The following is an 18,524-nucleotide window of genomic DNA, read 5'->3' as shown; positions in this document are numbered from 1 at the left end:
ATTCTTATAATTTAAATGAGATTACTATAATAATGAATTCCGTTAGCATGAAATATCAATTCTTTTTTATGGAAAAAGTCATGACAAATTTTATGCTGAAAGGAGTAGGAGATGCTATTCTGTAATATTTAGCACACTGAAGTTGGCACAGTAGTTCCTAGTCCTAGTCCTAGATAATAAAGAAAAGGGAAGTGTTATATTTTCAGGATTGAGATTCGTAAAACATGTTACTAGTAGATTGTTCATTACAATTTTACTAATTTGCCTACAAATTTCATCTCTAAAAGATAAATAAAAAAAAGTAATTTTTATAATTTATATGAAATTAACTCAATGATGAACTCCGTTAATATCGAAATATACTACTTTTTGTTGTAAAAGTCTTGACAATAAGGACAAAGAGCAATATTTTTAATAAAAACTTATTTATTACATTAAATCAATAAATACAAAATATATTATTTTTCATACAACTTATTATTTAATTAGGATTAAGTTAGATGTGTCAGAAGTTGCCACTTCGTCATAACAGTTTTATTAATCTGCCTATGAATTTAAAAATCCGAATATTGCAAAACAAATAATAGTAGTTTTGACGAAAATTGTAGTATATTTTTCTTTTCTTCTTTTGAAAAAAAGCTAAAAATGGCATATCCACGAAATTTAATGTCAAATCAGGGTAAATTCTTGAAGTCACACAATTTCCCAAAAATCCCATATAGTGACCTCACCTAAATATTTACATTTACAGCTCCCAAAAATCCTAATAGGAAAAAAGGTGCGACAGTCACCTTACCACCCACTGTTTTGTTCTCTTTGGTTTTCCCTCTTTATACTTCTTTTGTTGGGTAGAGTATTTTTCTTGTTATTCAATACCCACCGGCCGGCTTCTTAATTCCTATTTTTTCTTTAATCAAATATCGAATTTCATAATTTCTCTTTCTTTCTTGAACCCATTAACATGCTGAATTAGAATTGTGGGAAATTCAATGAAAGGCTGTTTCAACTGATCCATTGATCAGGTGAGTTGAATTTTCCATTATCTTTATATATGTGTGATCATGGGTTTCGTTCAGATTCTCTCTTTTGCTTCTTCTTTTTAATATTATATGGGTATTGGGAATTTTAGTGAATTTTGGATAGATTTTAAGGATTGATTAATTGGGTTCTGTTTTTGGATTGAAATGCCAACAAATTGATGTATTGAGAATTGGTATGTAAATGGAGATTGATTCAGATTTTCATCTGTTGGTTTTATTTTTTAGTTATTTTTTTTAATGGTGAATTGGTTGAGGTGATGACTGTTGACCCAGTTATGTTGACTTTGGGTCACCCGCGGAAATTCTTTTTATTAATCTGGTTTTGTCTGTAGCTTTTACATTAGTACAAACAGTAGATTTTCATTAAGATTTTAATCTGCTTGCTGATGTTAGATTAATTTAATTCCATTTTAGCATCTAAGGTTCATTCTGTGGATTCAATATTTGTTTATAACATTCTTGCACTGCCATTTATCCTGAAGATTCAGATTGTTTAGATTATTAAGTTTTATGTTTCAGTTGTGTAGTGGTAGAAGATGGCGACGTTAATTGCGAAACAACGACCATTGAGCAGTCAGAACGCCCCAAGAATGAGAAATCCGTCTAAGGTTTTTAGGAAGAGAAATTTTATCCTAACTTGTGATGAAGAAAATCACGGAAAGGACAATGCAGCATCGCTGCTCAACGTTACAGAGTTCCCTAATAAGAAACCAAAGCTTTGTTCTGATAATGTCATCCCCCGTGGCAGAAGAACTATGACAGAGCGTGTTGGTGTTGTAATCAGGAAAGGGGTTCCGGAGGATGCACGTTTATCGGGTGGATTGGAAGAGAGAATAAAAACAGCACAAAAGCCAAAGAAGAACATGATCACGTCACATCAGAGGACCAAGACAATAGCTACTGGAAAGGAATCCGATGACTCACGTAGTAGAATGCATCATCGTTCAGCAAAGAAGGATTCAAGTTTTTTAAGTTGGGATGACTTCATCAGTGATGATGAAGAAGACGAGGAGTGCAAAGAGGAAGAAGATGAAGAGTATTGTCCAGGACCCTTAACGAAATCTAAGATGCCACTTGATGAAGAGTATTGTCTAGGACCCTTAACGAAATCTCAGATGTCACTTGATGAAGAGTATTGTCCAGGACCCTTAACGAAATCTCAGATGCCACTTGATGAAGCTTTGAATAGTTTAAGAAACTCAGAAAAGCTTTGGAGAACTTCCAAGCAGGAAAAAGTTCTTAAAAATGGACCTATGAGAAATAAAAGGAATGATAAAGTGAAAGACGAGCCTCTCGAGTGCAGGGACAGACTTAAACTTTCTACCTCCACAAAAAGCATTCTTCTAAGTGGAAATCCGCAGAGGAAAGGGATGCCTGATAAAGTAAATCTAGAACAATCTCTAGGAACTTCAAGCAAGAAGATGACTCAAAAAGGAGATAATACAATGAACAAGGTGGAATATGGAACTGGAGAAAAATGGGGCGCGTGCAAGAAAAAACCAAGTTTGTCCAAGGTTGGAAAGAAAATGCCGGGCACTCAAGAAATTGAAGGCTCAGGGAATAAAAGGGTGCCTGCTAAATTAAATGGAGAAAAATGTCTAGGAACGTCACGCAAGAAGAAGATTCCTAAGACAATGGACAAGGTGGATGAAAGTGAAGACGAGTGGGATGTGTGCAAGGAAAAGCCAAGTCTGTCCAAGGATGGAAAAAAGACGCAGGAAATTCATGAAAAAGATGCAGAGAATAAAAGGATATCAGTAAGACGTGTTGCTGCCTCATTCAAGAGATACGGTCATGATTATTATGTTGGTGAGTGGGAAGATGATACTGAGGGGTATGAGGTTTTGCCAATAAGCAATGGACATCATATACCAAGTAACACAAGAAGCCAGAGAATTGATGTTTCACATGATCTGAAACCAAAAGATAGTCCAAAAGATATTAAAAAAAATTCAGTAAAGTTGTCTGCTTGTAGTTCATCGCCTTCCTCCTCGTCGTCCTCTGGTTCAAAAATTTCAAGAAGTGGAATAGATAGATCTACAAACATGAAGGTCAAGCTCTTTTTATTCATTCATCTTGTAGATTAAATGGAATTTCTTCTCCTTTTCTTTGAACTCTTTCAGATGATGACACTTCTCTGTTGAATCATATGCAGGTGAATTTTCAGCCTCCAAAGTGTCATCAATGCAGAAGAAGTGATAGAAGAACTGTTGTTCCTTGTATGAAGTGCAAGAAGAAATTATACTGTATCCAGTGCATCAGGGAATGGTAAATGTCCAATGTGTATCTCTTATCTTGGTGATTGTTCAAATGCTTAAAGATTTCCTTTTAGTATTGCATGAAATTTTAACACCATTTTAAGCTTCCTGCTAATTATTTTTGATGAACAGGTATCCTGAATTGGAAGAAGAGGAAGTTTCAGAGGTTTGTCCATATTGTCGTGGAAAATGTAATTGCAACCTGTGCTTACACTCAAGTGGCACACTTAAGGTTTGTCTTTTCCTTAAATCAAATAAAATGAGCTTGTCGCTTTATCTTCTACTTACGGCTGAATATTTCTTTCCTTGAAGACATCAAGAAGGGATCTCACCGATCGTGAAAAGATTGAGCATTTGCACTATTTGATTATCGAACTCCTCCCCTTTCTGAAAGAAATTCATCAGGAACAAATCCAGGAGATAGAGATGGAGTCTTCTATTCGTGGTATGTCTCTTAGTTTAAAAAAACAAAAGATTGAGTCCGACGAATTGTACATTGATACAGTTTTTTATCACAGGGGTATCTTCATCTTCAGTTGAAATTAAACAGTCACTTTATCAAAATGATGAGCGAGTTTACTGGTAATATACTTTTTTCCTGCTATTATGAAATGTTATGTTTGCAGTCCTTATTTTTGGAGGTTTTATACTTAATGATTTTATTGGCCTTGGAGCAGCAACAACTGTTCAACTTCAATAATCGATCTTCATCGAAGTTGCCCAAGTTGCTCATATGAGCTCTGTCTAAGTTGCTGCCAAGAGCTGCGGGAAGGCAAATTTCCGGGAAATAGTGATGAAGCAGTTTTCCAGTATTTAGACAGAGGCTATGATTACATGCACGGTGGAGATCCACTGCATGAAAATTTTCATAATATGGAAATTTCACAGGACCAGAAAAAACCAATTACTTGGGTTGCTAATTATGATGGTAATATCATGTGTGCTCCTGTTGAAATGGGTGGATGTGGAAATTGTATTTTAGATCTGAAGCATCTGTTGCCGAAAAACTGGATCTCAACTTTGCAAGCAAAAGCGGAAAGAATTCTGATCCAATGCAATTTTGCCCAGATAATTTCTCAGCCAATTTGCACAACTGATGACCCTGAACTGTTACACAAAGCGGCTTCTAGGGTTGGTTCAGATGATAACTGCTTGTATTCCCCTACTGCAAAGGACGCTATGAAGGATGATGCACTTTTACACTTTCGCAGACACTGGGCCAAGGGTGAACCGGTGATAGTACGAGATGTTCTTGAGCACACAAGCGGTTTAAGCTGGGAACCAATGGTTATGTGGCGTGCATTATGTGAGAGCACTGATTCAAAGATCCTTACAAGTATGTCAGAAGTAAAGGCTATCGACTGCCTGGCTGGTTGTCAGGTTCTTTCTCATATCTTCTGCATTTTCTACCTCGTGCACAGAATTAGTACTTACCATATTCCGCTTAATCCTTTCCTTTCTTTTCCTTTTGGCAATAAGTATTTTTTCTTCATATTAAAATAGTTGCTTCTTGAATAGCCTCAACTTGTTATTAGAATATAACTATCTGCCATTGTGCTAATGATTAAATTATGTAAAACTTTTGCAGGTTGAGATCAATACTCGAAAGTTTTTTAAAGGCTATACAGAGGGCAGAACATACAAAAATCTCTGGCCTGAAATGCTCAAACTTAAAGACTGGCCGCCATCTGACAAGTTTGAGGATCTCTTGTCTCGCCACTGTGATGAGTTTATCAGTGCTTTGCCATTCCAGGAGTACACAGATCCAAGGATAGGTATTCTGAATCTTGCCGTTAAATTACCAACAGGTGTCTTAAAACCTGACTTGGGTCCAAAGACATACATTGCGTATGGTATGACAAAAGAACTTGGAAGAGGGGATTCAGTGACAAAGCTTCACTGTGATATGTCAGATGCGGTATGGTTTCAACAGGACGTTTAGTTCCTTCATGTGTCTTTTTCACTTTATTTTCATATCGTTACCACCCCTTTGATTTATGTACTCTCTAGATCTAGTTATCACGCGGTCTGTCCGTGCTGGCTTGTGGAATAGCACTGCTTAATACTTCAAAATCACAATTTGGAGGATATTCCTTCAGATTACTTCCAAAATCTGGAACCTCGTCGACAAGGACCTTGGCAAGGTGTCTGAAAAGTATTAAATAGCTGTTTAAAAATGGGAATGAAAACTGACATTTAATTCCAAAATATAGCAACTTATTCAGCCAATCTTCTGCCTTATGTTGTCTAGTGAGACTCATTAACCTCATGGCTACTCTATAATAAGTTTGATATGAGAATGACCTACAGTACATGCTGATCCATATCCTACAATCCAGTTTTATGTTTAATCTCACATTATTTGGAGCTTTCTCGCTTCTCCCAGTTCTGGATTGTGTTAATGCATTACCTGCTATTAATTCCCTTTGTTACTTTTTCCGTGCTTATTTGATGACAAGCTGATGTTTTTGAAATTCGAAATGCTCAGATAAATATTTTGACACACACAGCAGAGATGGCTGTAAGTGATGAGCAGCAGTCTGCAATTGAGAGTTTGAAACAGAAGCATAGAGCTCAAGATGAAAGAGAGAGCCTCGAGCGCGATGGCAGTGGATATCCTATGAAGATATCTAGTGGGATCAGAAGGGAGGAGAAAACACCTGAGACGACTGGAGGTGCCTTGTGGGACATCTTCAGAAGGGAAGACGTACCCAAGTTGGAGGAGTATCTTTTAAAGCACGCAAAAGAATTTAGGCACACTTACTGTTGTCCTGTTGATCAGGTTTTTCACCCGATCCACGATCAAACCTTCTACTTAACTTTGGAGCACAAGAGAAAACTAAAGGAAGAATTTGGTAAGTAATTTACCTTGCTCTTTATCTTTGCTCAAGAATCAGAGAAACACATTTTTGTAAATAAACCTACGATGTCAATTTTTAATATTTTAGGGATTGAGCCTTGGACCTTTGAGCAAAGACTTGGAGAGGCAGTTTTCATTCCTGCAGGATGCCCTCACCAAGTGCGTAATCTCAAGGTAAAAATTCATATTTCCCTACTAGTTTTATTTTCCATGAAAATCCAGAAGTTCCTCAAGTAACCATATCGTTTTCAACTTTCCAGTCGTGTACCAAAGTTGCTGCCGATTTTGTTTCTCCTGAAAACATTCAAGAATGCCTCCGCCTCACAGCGGAGTTTAGGAAATTGCCAAGAGGCCACAAGGTCAGAGAAGACAAACTAGAGGTACCATATCAAAATGCTTTATCTTAATCTGGCGGTTAAGCCTCCATTGTCTACTAACTTATTTCATCCTTTGATGGAACAGATAAAGAAAATGATTATTCATGCAATCAACCAAGTTGTCACAGATTTGGAGCAGCTTACATACATAGTTTAGAGAATTAGCAGTATAAACTTTTGCCTTTTGCTTAACAATTTTCTTTAGCAGCAGTAGCAATCTGTCAACAGTTGGTATTGCTGCTGCTAATGGCCTCGAGTGTTCTTTTAGCTGTTAGGCCATGGACAATTATGATACACATCTCTTGCAGCTTAGGTCCTCTTCACCATTGTTGCATGTAGAAGATAAATGTTAAAGGGACATTCTTTTTTCTATCATACTCCTGCAATAAAGGCAGTTGTTGACTCCTGCAATAAAGGCAGCTTAGTGCGTAGCGGGAGCTTAGTTGAGCCGAGGGTCTTTCGGAAACAGCCTCTCTACTCCCTCGGGGTAGGGGTAAGGTCTGCGTACACACTACCCTCCCCAAACCCCACTAGTGGGATTTCACTGGGTCGTTGTTGTTGTTGACTCTTGCAATAAAGGCAGCATAGTGCATAGCGGGAGCTTAGTGCACCGGACTGCTCTTTACTCGTGCAATAAAGGCAGCTTCTCCGGAATAGTGAAGAGCAGCGTAGTATAACCAATTTTTTAACGTGTATATAACTGTTTTATGGAATATAATATGAAATTTCATGCAAATACTCTTTCTAGTAGTGCTCAAGTTATCTCTTTTAGGAATTGTTAAACTACGACGTGTTTAGCTATATCAAACAATAGGGTGTGAAACCAAACAAGTATATCAACAGTACTAAGTTTGCTAAGAGGATTTGCTATTTAGTTGGTAGAATTTTTTTAAGGGAAAAGGACACTAAGTACAAAATAATTCCTGGATAGAACAAATGTACTAAAAGAGAAGAATAAACCATTTCAACAAATATTCTCAACGTTCTGAATCCACATCACGTGTTCTAAATTATGAAAATCGACCATTGAATTGCTATGAGTCAATTTAGATATATTAGGCTTTGTAGCTATAACTCAATTATAGTTATTTTATCCATAAGTGCCTACTATAAACTAAGTCTGAACTCTGAAGCATCATGTGAATTGTGGTTCTAAAATTGGTCAAAATTTAAAATTACAAGTGGTAAGGTTTCCGATATCACTTTCAATTTCTCTCCTAATACGAATAATATATTTTTTATATCAAGTGGAGTCCAAACAAGTCATAGCAATAAAGATAAAATGTGGATGTTAAAATAAAATAGTTTTCAAGTTAAGAATTATCTCATTCTTTTTGGAATATGCTAAAAAAGAAAGAATGTCGCAAAATATGAGAACATCTAAGTATTTTCGGTTTCACCCCATGTGCAAGCAACTAAAGTTAACTCACTTGATCTTTGCAGATGATCTTATGATCTTCTGAAAAGGCAATCTGGCATCACTTAATAGGGTGGTAGAAGCTTTGAATCACTTTAGTGAGGCATCATGATTAATTGCTAACCAAGACAAGATAAATCCAATATTTTCATTGCTAGGGTGGATGACTTAACAAAGGAGCAGTTATTAGCAAAAACAGGTTTTACTCAAGGTTCCTTCCTAACTAGATATCTTGGACTTCCCCTTTCATCTAAGAAATGGAATAAATTGGATTGATGTCAGTTGGTAGACAGAATAACCAGCAGGATAAAAACTTGATACTCTAAGCAACTGTCATATGCAGGCAGATTGCAGGTGGTAAATTCTGTGATGTTCTCCATCTACAACTTCTGAAGCTCTGTATTCATCCTACCTCAGGTTGTGGTAAAAAAGGTTGACAACATATGTAGGGACTACCTTTGGGGGAGTATTGAAAACAAGAGGAAACTGGCCTTAGTGGTATGGGAAAGAGTATGTTTTCCTAAGAAATTTGGTGGGCTGAATGTTAAAGGAAGTAAACTATGGAATGTGGCATCAGTGGGGAAATTATTATGGCAGCTACTCAATAACAAAGAAGCTCTATGGGTGAAGTGGGTGCACGGACTGTATATGAAAACTGATACTAACATTTGGACTCATAAGATGCCAACTGATTGTAGTTGGTATTGAAAGAAGATTAACTCTTTAAAGGAGGACATGAATAGATGGTATGAACAAGGAGTGTACAACTTGGGAAAGGGTGGTGGTTACTCAATAACTAGGAGTTATATTGCACTGCTAGGGGAAATGCAAAGACTGCATATAGCAAATTTGATATGGAGTAGTGTAGCACAGCCAAAACAAAGGTTTTTTGTGTGGCCGAGAGCTCAAAGGAGACTACTAACAAAGAAAAGGCTGGTGAAGTTGCAGATTCATGAAGACAATGTGGAGTGTTGTTTATGTGATGAATAAAAAACTGAAACAAGTCAGCATTTATTTGTAGAATACAACTGGATAAAGAATGTTCGTGCTGAGATGCTGAGATGGCTTGGTGTACAATTGCAAGAAGGAGACATAGCGAGCACAATGAATAACATCAAAAAGAAGAAATGGAAACAGTTAAAGAAAGAAAGAGTTGCATCAACAATGGGAGTTGACTTCTATCATATATGAAAGGCAAGAAATTGAAAGAACTTTAAAGGAGCTAATGTAAATAGTGCAGATACTACAAAACAGATTAAGCAGGAAACATTAGTTAGATTAAGTAATATTCATAAGTCAAGGCAAATAGCTGTAGGGAATTCTTGAGGAATATCATTGATGTATAGATAGTGTTGAGATGGAGCATTCATAGAACCTTTGAGGAGGTGATTATGATGTAAAATCCTCAATATGTGTAATCATTTGGTTGATCAATGGTAATATTCACAATGTTACCAAAAAAAAAAGTATTTATTAGGCATGATGCTTAAGATTTTTTTTTAAAAAAATTATGGTCTAAAACACGTCCTAATGTGCATTTGTGTAGCTAAAACTCGTTAAAAGCAAACTGATATTTAAAGTTAGATCGTTTTGAAAATAGAAATTTATTATTCATTGAGATTGGGAAAAAAAAAAGTATGATACAGAAAATGGGACGAAGAAAATGCCTATTACGTAAATATTTGCCAGGTATTCCAGCTCAAGGCATGCGATAGCTTAGAGACGAAAGTCCAATTCAGGAAAAGTTAGGGCCATGATACCAGGCCAAATATGGCATGGTGAAAATAGCATTGGTTAGTCCGTTTTTGGACTAGTAATTAAAAAAAAAATAACACTTGCAAATTTATTAAAAAATAGCCAATATTATTTTGCTATAGTACGGAAAGTTCCGGCATAATATACTGGAGATTGATGCACATATGTATGAAATTCCAGCATATTATGCTGGAACTCCAGCACACAAAAAGTTCTAGCATAATATACTGAAAATTGGAACACATATGTATAAACTTAAATATGCTGGACCAGTATATTGCTGGAACTCCAGTATATTATACTGGAACACAAGTATATTATGCTAGAACACAAGTATATTATACTGGAACACAAGTATATTATGATGTAACTCCAAATGTAAAAAATTCGAACTCCAGTATATTATGCTGGAATATTTTCCGAATTTTGAATAATGTTTTCGTTCAAATTTATCTTTACATGAAAAGTGACTAAATTTCAATTACTTTTGAAACTTTAGCTATTTTTCAATTACCACTTATAAATCTAACTATTTTTTAATTCCACCCCAAATATCAAACAACCATAGGGCTATCTGTTCAAGGAAAAGGACAGAGTTACCTATGGACCAACATCAATCACCACTGATGGACCTACATCAATCCGTTTATTTTGAAAATTAATTTTTTTAAAATTATTTTTGATGACAGCAGATTGTGTTTAACTAATTAATTTAAAAAATACTTTTGAGTATCAATTAGTATCTGGTCACGCTTTTAAATAGCATTTTTAAGTGTATTTTTCTGAAGTACCTTTTTTTGCTTCTATAAACCGATCCTTCTGGAAGCTTAGCCAAACATCTTTAACTTTCAAAAAAAAAAATACTTTTAGAAACAAAAAAAAATGTATTTGGTCAAACTGGCGATTAGTTCAATTACACGTGACAAGTCTTAGTGCCCGTTTGGCCATGAAATTGTTTTCGCTTATTTTCGAAAATTTTTTACTTATTTTCGAAATCAGTATTTGGCCATAAAATTTTCAATTTTCACTTGAAAATAAATTTTGAAATTTTTCGAAAAATTTAAAAAACTCTAAAAAAGCTGTTTTTCGAAATTTTTACTCAGATCACTCACAAAAATTCAAAAACAACCCAAAATTATATTTATGTTCAAACACAACTCTAATTTTCAAATACTATATTTACTAGAAAAAAAATTCATTTTTTTTGAAATTTTACAATTGTTATGTCCAAACGCCCACTTAATATGTAAAGTAGTATGTAAGATTATGTTACTCTGGTAAGACACCATCATCGTCTCATCAACAAGACTACAAGTGTGGCGTACAGCAGAAGAAATAAGGAGATGAAGTATTTCTTTTCATTTGTTTAATTGATGGCTAAAGCCAACAATATAAATATTAATTAAAGGTACTAGATATTTGGTGAACTAATCAAGATATCTCAAGAGAACTCTAACACTTTAAAAAAAATAAAGAGTATCAATCAGCAAGCGTTAACAAATTGTCACTATCACCAACAACCTCTATTACTAGCCTCTAGCGCACTGTAACACTATCAACCACCATCAACGCTAATGCGTACATAGGTTGAGTTGGTTCGAATTTTTTAATTAACAAACTAAATTAATTATATCGGATTATTAAATTTAAAGACCAAACCAAACTAATCAAAGTCGGGGTTTTAAATCTCGGATATTTTGGATTTTTGGGTTGTTTCGGTTTTTCTTTCCATAAAGTCTTCGTAGCACAAAACATAAAATTTATTCTAAAAATATTTCTTTAATCCTAGTAAGACAGAACTATATAAGGTATTTTTTAATAAAATAATATAAATATGAGATGATTCATGGCATTGTACTAAAATATCCAAAATAAAGATGAGAAAATCGCATAAAATAAATATTATTAATAAGCTATAATAAAAACAAACATAATTTAAAATTACTAATAAGTTGCTAAAATAAGTACAACTAATAAATACTACTCCCTCTGCTTCAATTTATGTGAACATGTTTGTCTGAGCACGAAGTTTAAGAAAAAATAAAAACTTTTGAAATTTGTGGTCCTAAACAATTCAAAAAGGGGCAAAGAGTATTTGTGTGGTTATAAAAGCTTCTCATTAACGATAGAATTGTAAGTTTAAGCAAAATTATTTCCAAATTTAAAAAGGGGTCATTCTTTTTTAAACGGATTAAAAAGAAAATATGTTCATATAAACTGGAACGAATGTAGTATTATTTATGACTAAACACTAAAAGAAAAATAAGTTATGTTCTAAGCCATGAAAAAACTAAAAAATAGATATCCAACATTATTTTCATTCATAGTACAATTGAATTGAATTGAATATCTTTTATTACCCTTAGTAGATTTGATTTTGGTTTAATTTAGGATTTATTTAGAATATCTAACATAGAATTAAAAGATTCCAAATCCAAACCCACAAATATTAAAAATAAATTTTGCAAGAACTAAACCCATTATAGCACAAGTGTTTTTGAAAACCAAACTAATAGCCAAATTCTTTAACAAACAATTTCAAAACCAAATGCAAACATTAGAAGAGCAAGTCAAATAAGAAAAGATACAGATGGTACTAACACAAAACAACTTACCATACAAGAATAAGCATGCCAATTCCTTCAAACACAAGTTTCATTGATCTTTTCATCCTTTTTGTGATCAACTTCTTCACAAAAATAGATTCATGTCTCATACATAGTTTCCATATATAGAGAAGATCTTAAGTGAAATTTCGCTGAGTTAGTTATTATTGTTGAGCCAATTTACTCTTAATTTTAGATTCATATTCTCTCTTCTCCATAGTGAGTAGAGCCACAATGGCAAACCAAAAGGCATTCACCCTTTTTATAGGGGGGAAAGGTAGATGTATTAGGGTTGGCAAACACTGTAAATGACTGGCTTGCCCTTTTCCTTAAGGAACAAGAAAGGTTGATCACCGGATGTTTCGGCTTTTAATGTGGGATTTGGTAACCAACTATTAAACTCCCACAGAATATTTCTAACTTGCTGGGGTACTAGTACTTGAATTTTTTATATTAAAAATCTATATATAATTATAAAGCAGGGCTTTTTACCAATGACGTGGCACATGCCATTGAACAGGAATGACATTTATCTAATTTATCAACTTTTTGAGGTTTTTTCCTTATTTTTAGGATTCATTCATACCCGAAAAGCTGCAACATTCACAGTTCCCTGAGCCGTTTCAAACCGGCACGTTTCAAAGCAAATACCCCAAACCGTTTCAAACAAGCACGTTTCAAAGCAATTATTTCACCGCTTCAATTGCAAGCACTTAAAGCCAAAAAAAAAAAAACAACAAAGCGGATTCAATTCCAATGGTGCTTCATTATTTCCATTACCATCTTAATCGGCAACTATCAATCCCTATTTTTCGATAAAGTATGTCTCAGGCTCGGGCACACACAGATGATTACGAATCCCTTACTGATCGACATGAATAATTTTTTCCACTGCCCTAATCCTAATCCCCTCTTTCATATACAATTTTCTTGGTTTATATACGTATGATAATTGAAACTCATGAATTGAATATTGTTTGTTACTCTTTTGAATTGTGCAGTATTATGATTACATCCACTTCCAGTATCCAAAAAAAATATTCTGGTTTTCTCTTAAATATTTCTCAGTTAATATAAAGATAAGGCTAACGAGAGTTATAATAGTATGGTTGAGGAAACATAATCAAGATTGTGGGTTATTATAACTAAGTTTGTTTTGCAGATATCATTAGAATGGTAAAGATTGTTCTGATATTATTGTTTGACACACTTGTGGTGTTGCTGGAAGAGCAACTGTCACTACCAATACTTCAATTATTAATGCAGGAGATGGTCCTAGACAGCATCCAACTCAGGTTTGCGCCTCTTGTAAAATAATTACTCTAACAGACTGTTTCAATTATTGGAGCGACAAGCTAACAAAGCATTGGAATTCTGAGAAAATTTATCCTCTTCTTCTTCCTTTCCTTTTTGGCCTTGACATTGTTAGTTTTGAGAGTGAGATTTATGTTAAGAAAAAAAGAAGAGTGCAAAAAGAAAGTGTTTGCATTGGTATTTGCACCATTTATGGGTTCTGTAATTGTACTGAAAGTACGCTTAGTGTGAATTGCACAGACATAATTTTTCAGTTTCTATGGATTTTCATGTCCAACTAAGATGTCAATTTTACGAAATTTAGCACCCGTGTGTTTCTCTTTTTATTGTTTCTAATTACATTGGAGGTTAGAGCTTGAATCTTGGACTGTTAAGATGGTCGTAATAATTGTTCAAATTGGTGTCTGTCTCCACTTCAAGGTCCAAATAATAGGGAATAAGAAAGAAAGTTTAAAAAGAAAAGTGAGCAACTGCATTTTGATGGATGAATTATAGAAATAATATTTTCTTGCTTCAATGAAAGAGGCATTCTTTTTTTGCTCTTCCTCCGTAAAAATAACATTTCTTCTGCTCTATCTTTGTTTGTTATTCATCTTTGATTTTGCTTTAGCCAAATACAACTGCACATATAAAATCTGTGAATTGATCAATCTCCAAATCTATTTAAGAGGCTTCCTTAGTTGTTGTTAGGAAAAAGAATAAGAAAGATGAAAAGGTTTAAACTTGTGTTTTGTTGAGATGGATATTATTTTTTGTAATATAAATACAATTTATTGTTGAATGACAGTCTTTGTCTTCAAATATATGAATGCTTAGATACACCAGAGGGATGCTTATTAATTGCTTTCATAATTAGAAAGTCAAGACAACTTCAGAAACTAAATAATGGAGTTTTTATTTGGGTTGCAGATGTTTTTTAACTTCCAATGGCCCTCAACTTAAGATGTTTTCATAGAGTATAGAATGATTTAGTTTGGGTTTAGTGGGAGGATTAAATATGAGTCAATTGATTTTCATGATCTGGAAAACTACTTCGCTGGCCAGTATAACAGTGTTTGAATTTCCAGCAGTAAATTATTTGGGCTAAAACATGATTTATTAATTGATTTTTATAAATAAGTTTGTTTGAGAAATTCCATGTTGCTTATAACTGAAAATTAATTTTGGCATGATTTTCTTCTGATTCTGATAGAGTTTACTGTTTTAATCGAGATGAAGCCTTTAGTGTTCTTCAAGGTGTTGGGACTATTGATTTTTCAAGAGTGGAGAAGTTTGGCCTTTACGGTCATTAGTAATGTTTTTTTGTTATTCAAATTGTAAATGTGTGTATGAGATCATTTCCTCTTTGTCATATAGTGAGATTACATAATCGAAAGAACATATATACTTTCTGTTCTGTAACTAGCATTTGGAAGTAAAAGATTTTTTTTGAGTATTGTGCAATACGTATAAAGCAAGTAAAAGAGTTATTCAGTCATTTTTTTAAAACAAGATATCAAATCGTCGATGTAGCATTGTATCCTTCTTCGAAATTGAACATGCGGTTTCTAGAAAGTTATTTCTTCAAACAGAAAGATTAGGTTGTATATCTATTTTCGCTTTTTCTGTTTTTCTTTATCTAGGTGAAAAGTTGTCTCAATAAAAAACTTTGCGCACAGAAACTCATCAATATGGGAATTTCTTCAGACACCATTAGAAGAATTCTAAGACCATCTGGCCAAGTTGGGAGAAAGTTCCAAGACGTTTCAACGAAGTTCAGTTCATGAGACCGCAGCGCAGCGGAGTGGAGCAGCCGTGACACGAAGTTCCTTACCTTAGCTGGATCTCGCTGTTGCCACCTAAACGGTAGGTAGGCGGCGGATGTGTGACATTTGGAGTTGTCGTTATCTCCAACCAAGCCGTTTCTCTTCCTATAAAAATTAGAGCTTCCTTGAAGTTAGATCAAGACAACATGCCGAACTTCAGATTTAGACAAAAGAAGAATCAGTTTACAATTAATGATGTCATAATTTGATTTTGTTATGGATTTGATTGTACTGATGAAATTATCAAAGTGTAAGGAGGAGTCATCCACTCTTCAAATAGTCATCTGTATACAACATTTCATTAGATTGGTGTACATCAATTTACGCTATGTAAGTGAAGCAAAGGTTTATGTCCTCCTCCGGGTTGCTGTTAACTTTAATATATACAGGTTGAGGTCATGCCTAACCTCTCCATCATAATGATGGATTTTTGATTTTTTTAAAAAAATGAAAAAAAAAAGATTTTGTGGGAGGAATTCTCTAACATAATGTGATGTGAATAAAAAAATAAAATCAAATGATAAAAATATAGAGAAAGGAAAATATGCATTAGAGGATGCATAATCATGTAGGTTTGAGAGAGTAGACAACAGATCGAAGTGCCGTCAATTAAAGATAGGTTTGGGTGATGAAACTGAATAAACAATACGAGGAAACTAAACCGATATATTTTCCAATTTCGAGGCTTTGATCTTTTATTTGATTGTTAAGATATCATTGTTAACGGGGAATAAATTTCTTGGCTTATTTCTTGAGAATGCATTATCTCTCATTTGGCCGATGTTGAGTTGTTGAGCTGGGTTCTCTTTCCCATTTGGTAGCAACCTTGAGAATATAATTAGAAGAATTGATAGGGTTGCTGTTGGAGCATACAAAAGACAAAATTGATCGAAAAGTAAAGATTGATTTTTCTTTTATAAATTTTTTAACAATAATTATTTAGTCATATTTGATTTTCTTTAATAATCGCGCGTAGCGCGAACAAATTCACTAGTTAAAAATATTAGGAAAGTGTCAAACAGTTAACTATCTTGTTGTTTAATTACTAGGTAATTAATTACGAGAAAACGGAGAAAATATTTTATGGAAAATTTTTCCTTCCAAATTAAATCTTGCATTTCTTTTAGATTTATTTTCCTTTCAAACAATCACATTTAGACCTTTTTCTCTTTACTTTGTTACTTGTGATTTTTCAACATGCTAACATTAACGGTACATATGTTTAAAAATAAGTTTTATATTATATAAAATTATAATTTAAGTTACTTTCTTAATATTTAGTACTTCAAAAACAAGTAAAATTTTAATTATTAAATACTACTTATTACCTAGTATTTAGGAGTTTGAAATCAACTAAAATTATTCCGATATAATTCTATGCTAGATAGTATCTTCTTCTTAACACGGACAAAAGTTAGTAAGAAAATATAAGAGAATATGAAGAAGTAGAAGGTAAGTTTCTTTTCCTTGTATTTACCGTACAAAACCAATTTTGCTTCTTTATTTTCCTTTTCATACAAAACTATTTGCTTGGTTCTTAAATTATATTTCTTTATAAGCTTCAATTTTGCTACGGCAAGTACTTCTAAAGAAAATTTTTAGCATTTAAAAGTTGAATTAAATCAATTTGAAGATCATTCAATAACTTTTAATATTGTATACATTGACGTTTGAAAAATCATAATACAAATTGAATGTTACCTACCTTACTTTGCACAAAATATTGTCAACTATTTTACATTTTAAAAGTGGGCAAATTTACCTAGCTATACTATAATAGAAACTAATCTACCACTTTTATATAGGTTCGTACTTAATTAAATTTTATATCCATATTTACCATTTAAGTACAAAACCATAAATAAAAAAAATAGAAGATTCCCTAAATTTATTTTTGAGCCGAGCGTTTTTCGGAAACAGTCTCTCTATCTTCATAGGTAGGGGTAAAGTCTACGTGCACACTACCCTCCCTAGTCCCCACTTCTGGGATTCCACCGGAATGTTGTTGTTATTCTTGTTGAGAAGATTCCCTAAATTTAGCATCTCATTCTCTCTCTTTCACCAACCCCCTCCTAAAAATTCGAATTTCATCTATTTTTCAAAAATAATTCATATCTCATTCTCTCTCCCTCGTACTTATCATCCAAAATCGGTGCTTCTCACAATGTAAGCAAAAATGGCAAAAAGTACAAAGGCCACCTAAGCTTGCATCCATTTGTCAAGCCGGTTAATAAACTCTTGATTTTTCATTTTAACGCATCAACTTAACAAATTGAATACTAATAAACACTTTGGACTAAGTGTGTGCCTCAATTGAGGTGACTTGGATAATATATCACATGCTCAACAATAATAATAACAACAATAACAATCCAGTATAATCTTACTAGTGGGGTCTGAGGAGGGTAGTGTGTACGCAGACCTTACCCCTACCCTGGGGTAGAGAGGTTGTTTCCGATAGACCCTCATCTCACTCCCTCCAAGAACTTCCCACATTTCTCTTTGGGTGACTCGAACTCACAACCTCTTGGTTGGAAGTGGAGGATATTTATCACTAGAGCAACACACTCTTGTCAATATATCACATGCTTAGCTTTTTATTATTTGACACATGTAATTTATGGTCCCATGTCTTTTAAAAATTAATTTTACTAGTAAATTTAGAAATTTTTGTCCTTTCCACTCCACTCCTTCCCCTTCACTGTAGCTACCTCCACAACCACCCCCTCAACTGTCTCATCTTCACCATCTCCCTCAACTGTAAATTCTCAATAGACACACAACACATAATACCATCTTACTACCACTTTCCGCTATAAAACTGCTCGACGAAGAGGAATAAAATGATAAACTAGAAAAAAATCAATGGCCGATAAAAAAGGACTCCCGATCAGAAACAAACTAAAATATTCTCATCTCTGATTTTTTATTAAGAGAGATGGGTTTTTTGAATTTTTTCTTAGTGAGCATTGTAAGACGAAGGTGACGATCTTTTTTTTTTTTTTTAAAGCTTTGTGAAAGCATGAATGGTGATTTTCTGTATTTGAGACAAAGATTATTTAACGAGTGCAGTTTTGCACGAACGATGAAGA

The 18,524-nt window shown here is 33.9% G+C and overlaps 1 protein-coding gene and 2 long non-coding RNA genes across 5 annotated transcripts; 2 read left to right on the top strand and 1 right to left on the bottom strand.

Moving 5' to 3' along the window:
- Window positions 1-751: 751 nt before the first annotated feature.
- On the top strand, window positions 752-7,271 carry LOC104107374 (lysine-specific demethylase JMJ26-like). 2 transcript variants are annotated; one of them, XM_009616162.4, is made up of 12 exons: window positions 752-1,022; window positions 1,568-3,091; window positions 3,196-3,308; window positions 3,431-3,530; window positions 3,611-3,743; window positions 3,817-3,880; window positions 3,976-4,678; window positions 4,887-5,216; window positions 5,787-6,153; window positions 6,247-6,332; window positions 6,419-6,538; window positions 6,621-7,271. In XM_009616162.4, exons 2-12 carry the CDS (start codon window positions 1,577-1,579, stop codon window positions 6,690-6,692), a joined length of 3,603 nt encoding a protein of 1,200 aa, XP_009614457.1. In that variant the 5' UTR covers window positions 752-1,022; window positions 1,568-1,576; the 3' UTR covers window positions 6,693-7,271. The 2 variants fall into 2 exon arrangements, with proteins under 2 accessions (XP_009614457.1, XP_009614455.1); XM_009616160.4 differs by having other exon boundaries at window positions 1,560-3,091.
- On the bottom strand, window positions 6,540-12,555 carry LOC108947058 (uncharacterized). The gene is made up of 2 exons (XR_011414028.1): window positions 12,323-12,555; window positions 6,540-8,202 (listed from the first exon to the last, which is right to left on the bottom strand). It is a non-coding gene; the product is annotated as an uncharacterized lncRNA (long non-coding RNA).
- A 223-nt stretch (window positions 12,556-12,778) lies between these two features.
- Window positions 12,779-15,787, top strand: LOC117279431 (uncharacterized). Of its 2 annotated transcripts, XR_004509861.2 has the most exons (3): window positions 12,798-13,133; window positions 13,476-13,608; window positions 15,286-15,787. It is a non-coding gene; the product is annotated as an uncharacterized lncRNA (long non-coding RNA). The 2 variants fall into 2 exon arrangements; XR_004509860.2 differs by having other exon boundaries at window positions 12,779-13,608.
- The last annotated feature ends 2,737 nt before the right edge of the window (window positions 15,788-18,524 follow it).

Source organism: Nicotiana tomentosiformis, chromosome 2, assembly GCF_000390325.3.
Source record: "Nicotiana tomentosiformis chromosome 2, ASM39032v3, whole genome shotgun sequence".
NCBI lineage: Eukaryota > Viridiplantae > Streptophyta > Magnoliopsida > Solanales > Solanaceae > Nicotiana > Nicotiana tomentosiformis.
This window is presented reverse-complemented; position numbering and strand designations above follow the sequence as displayed.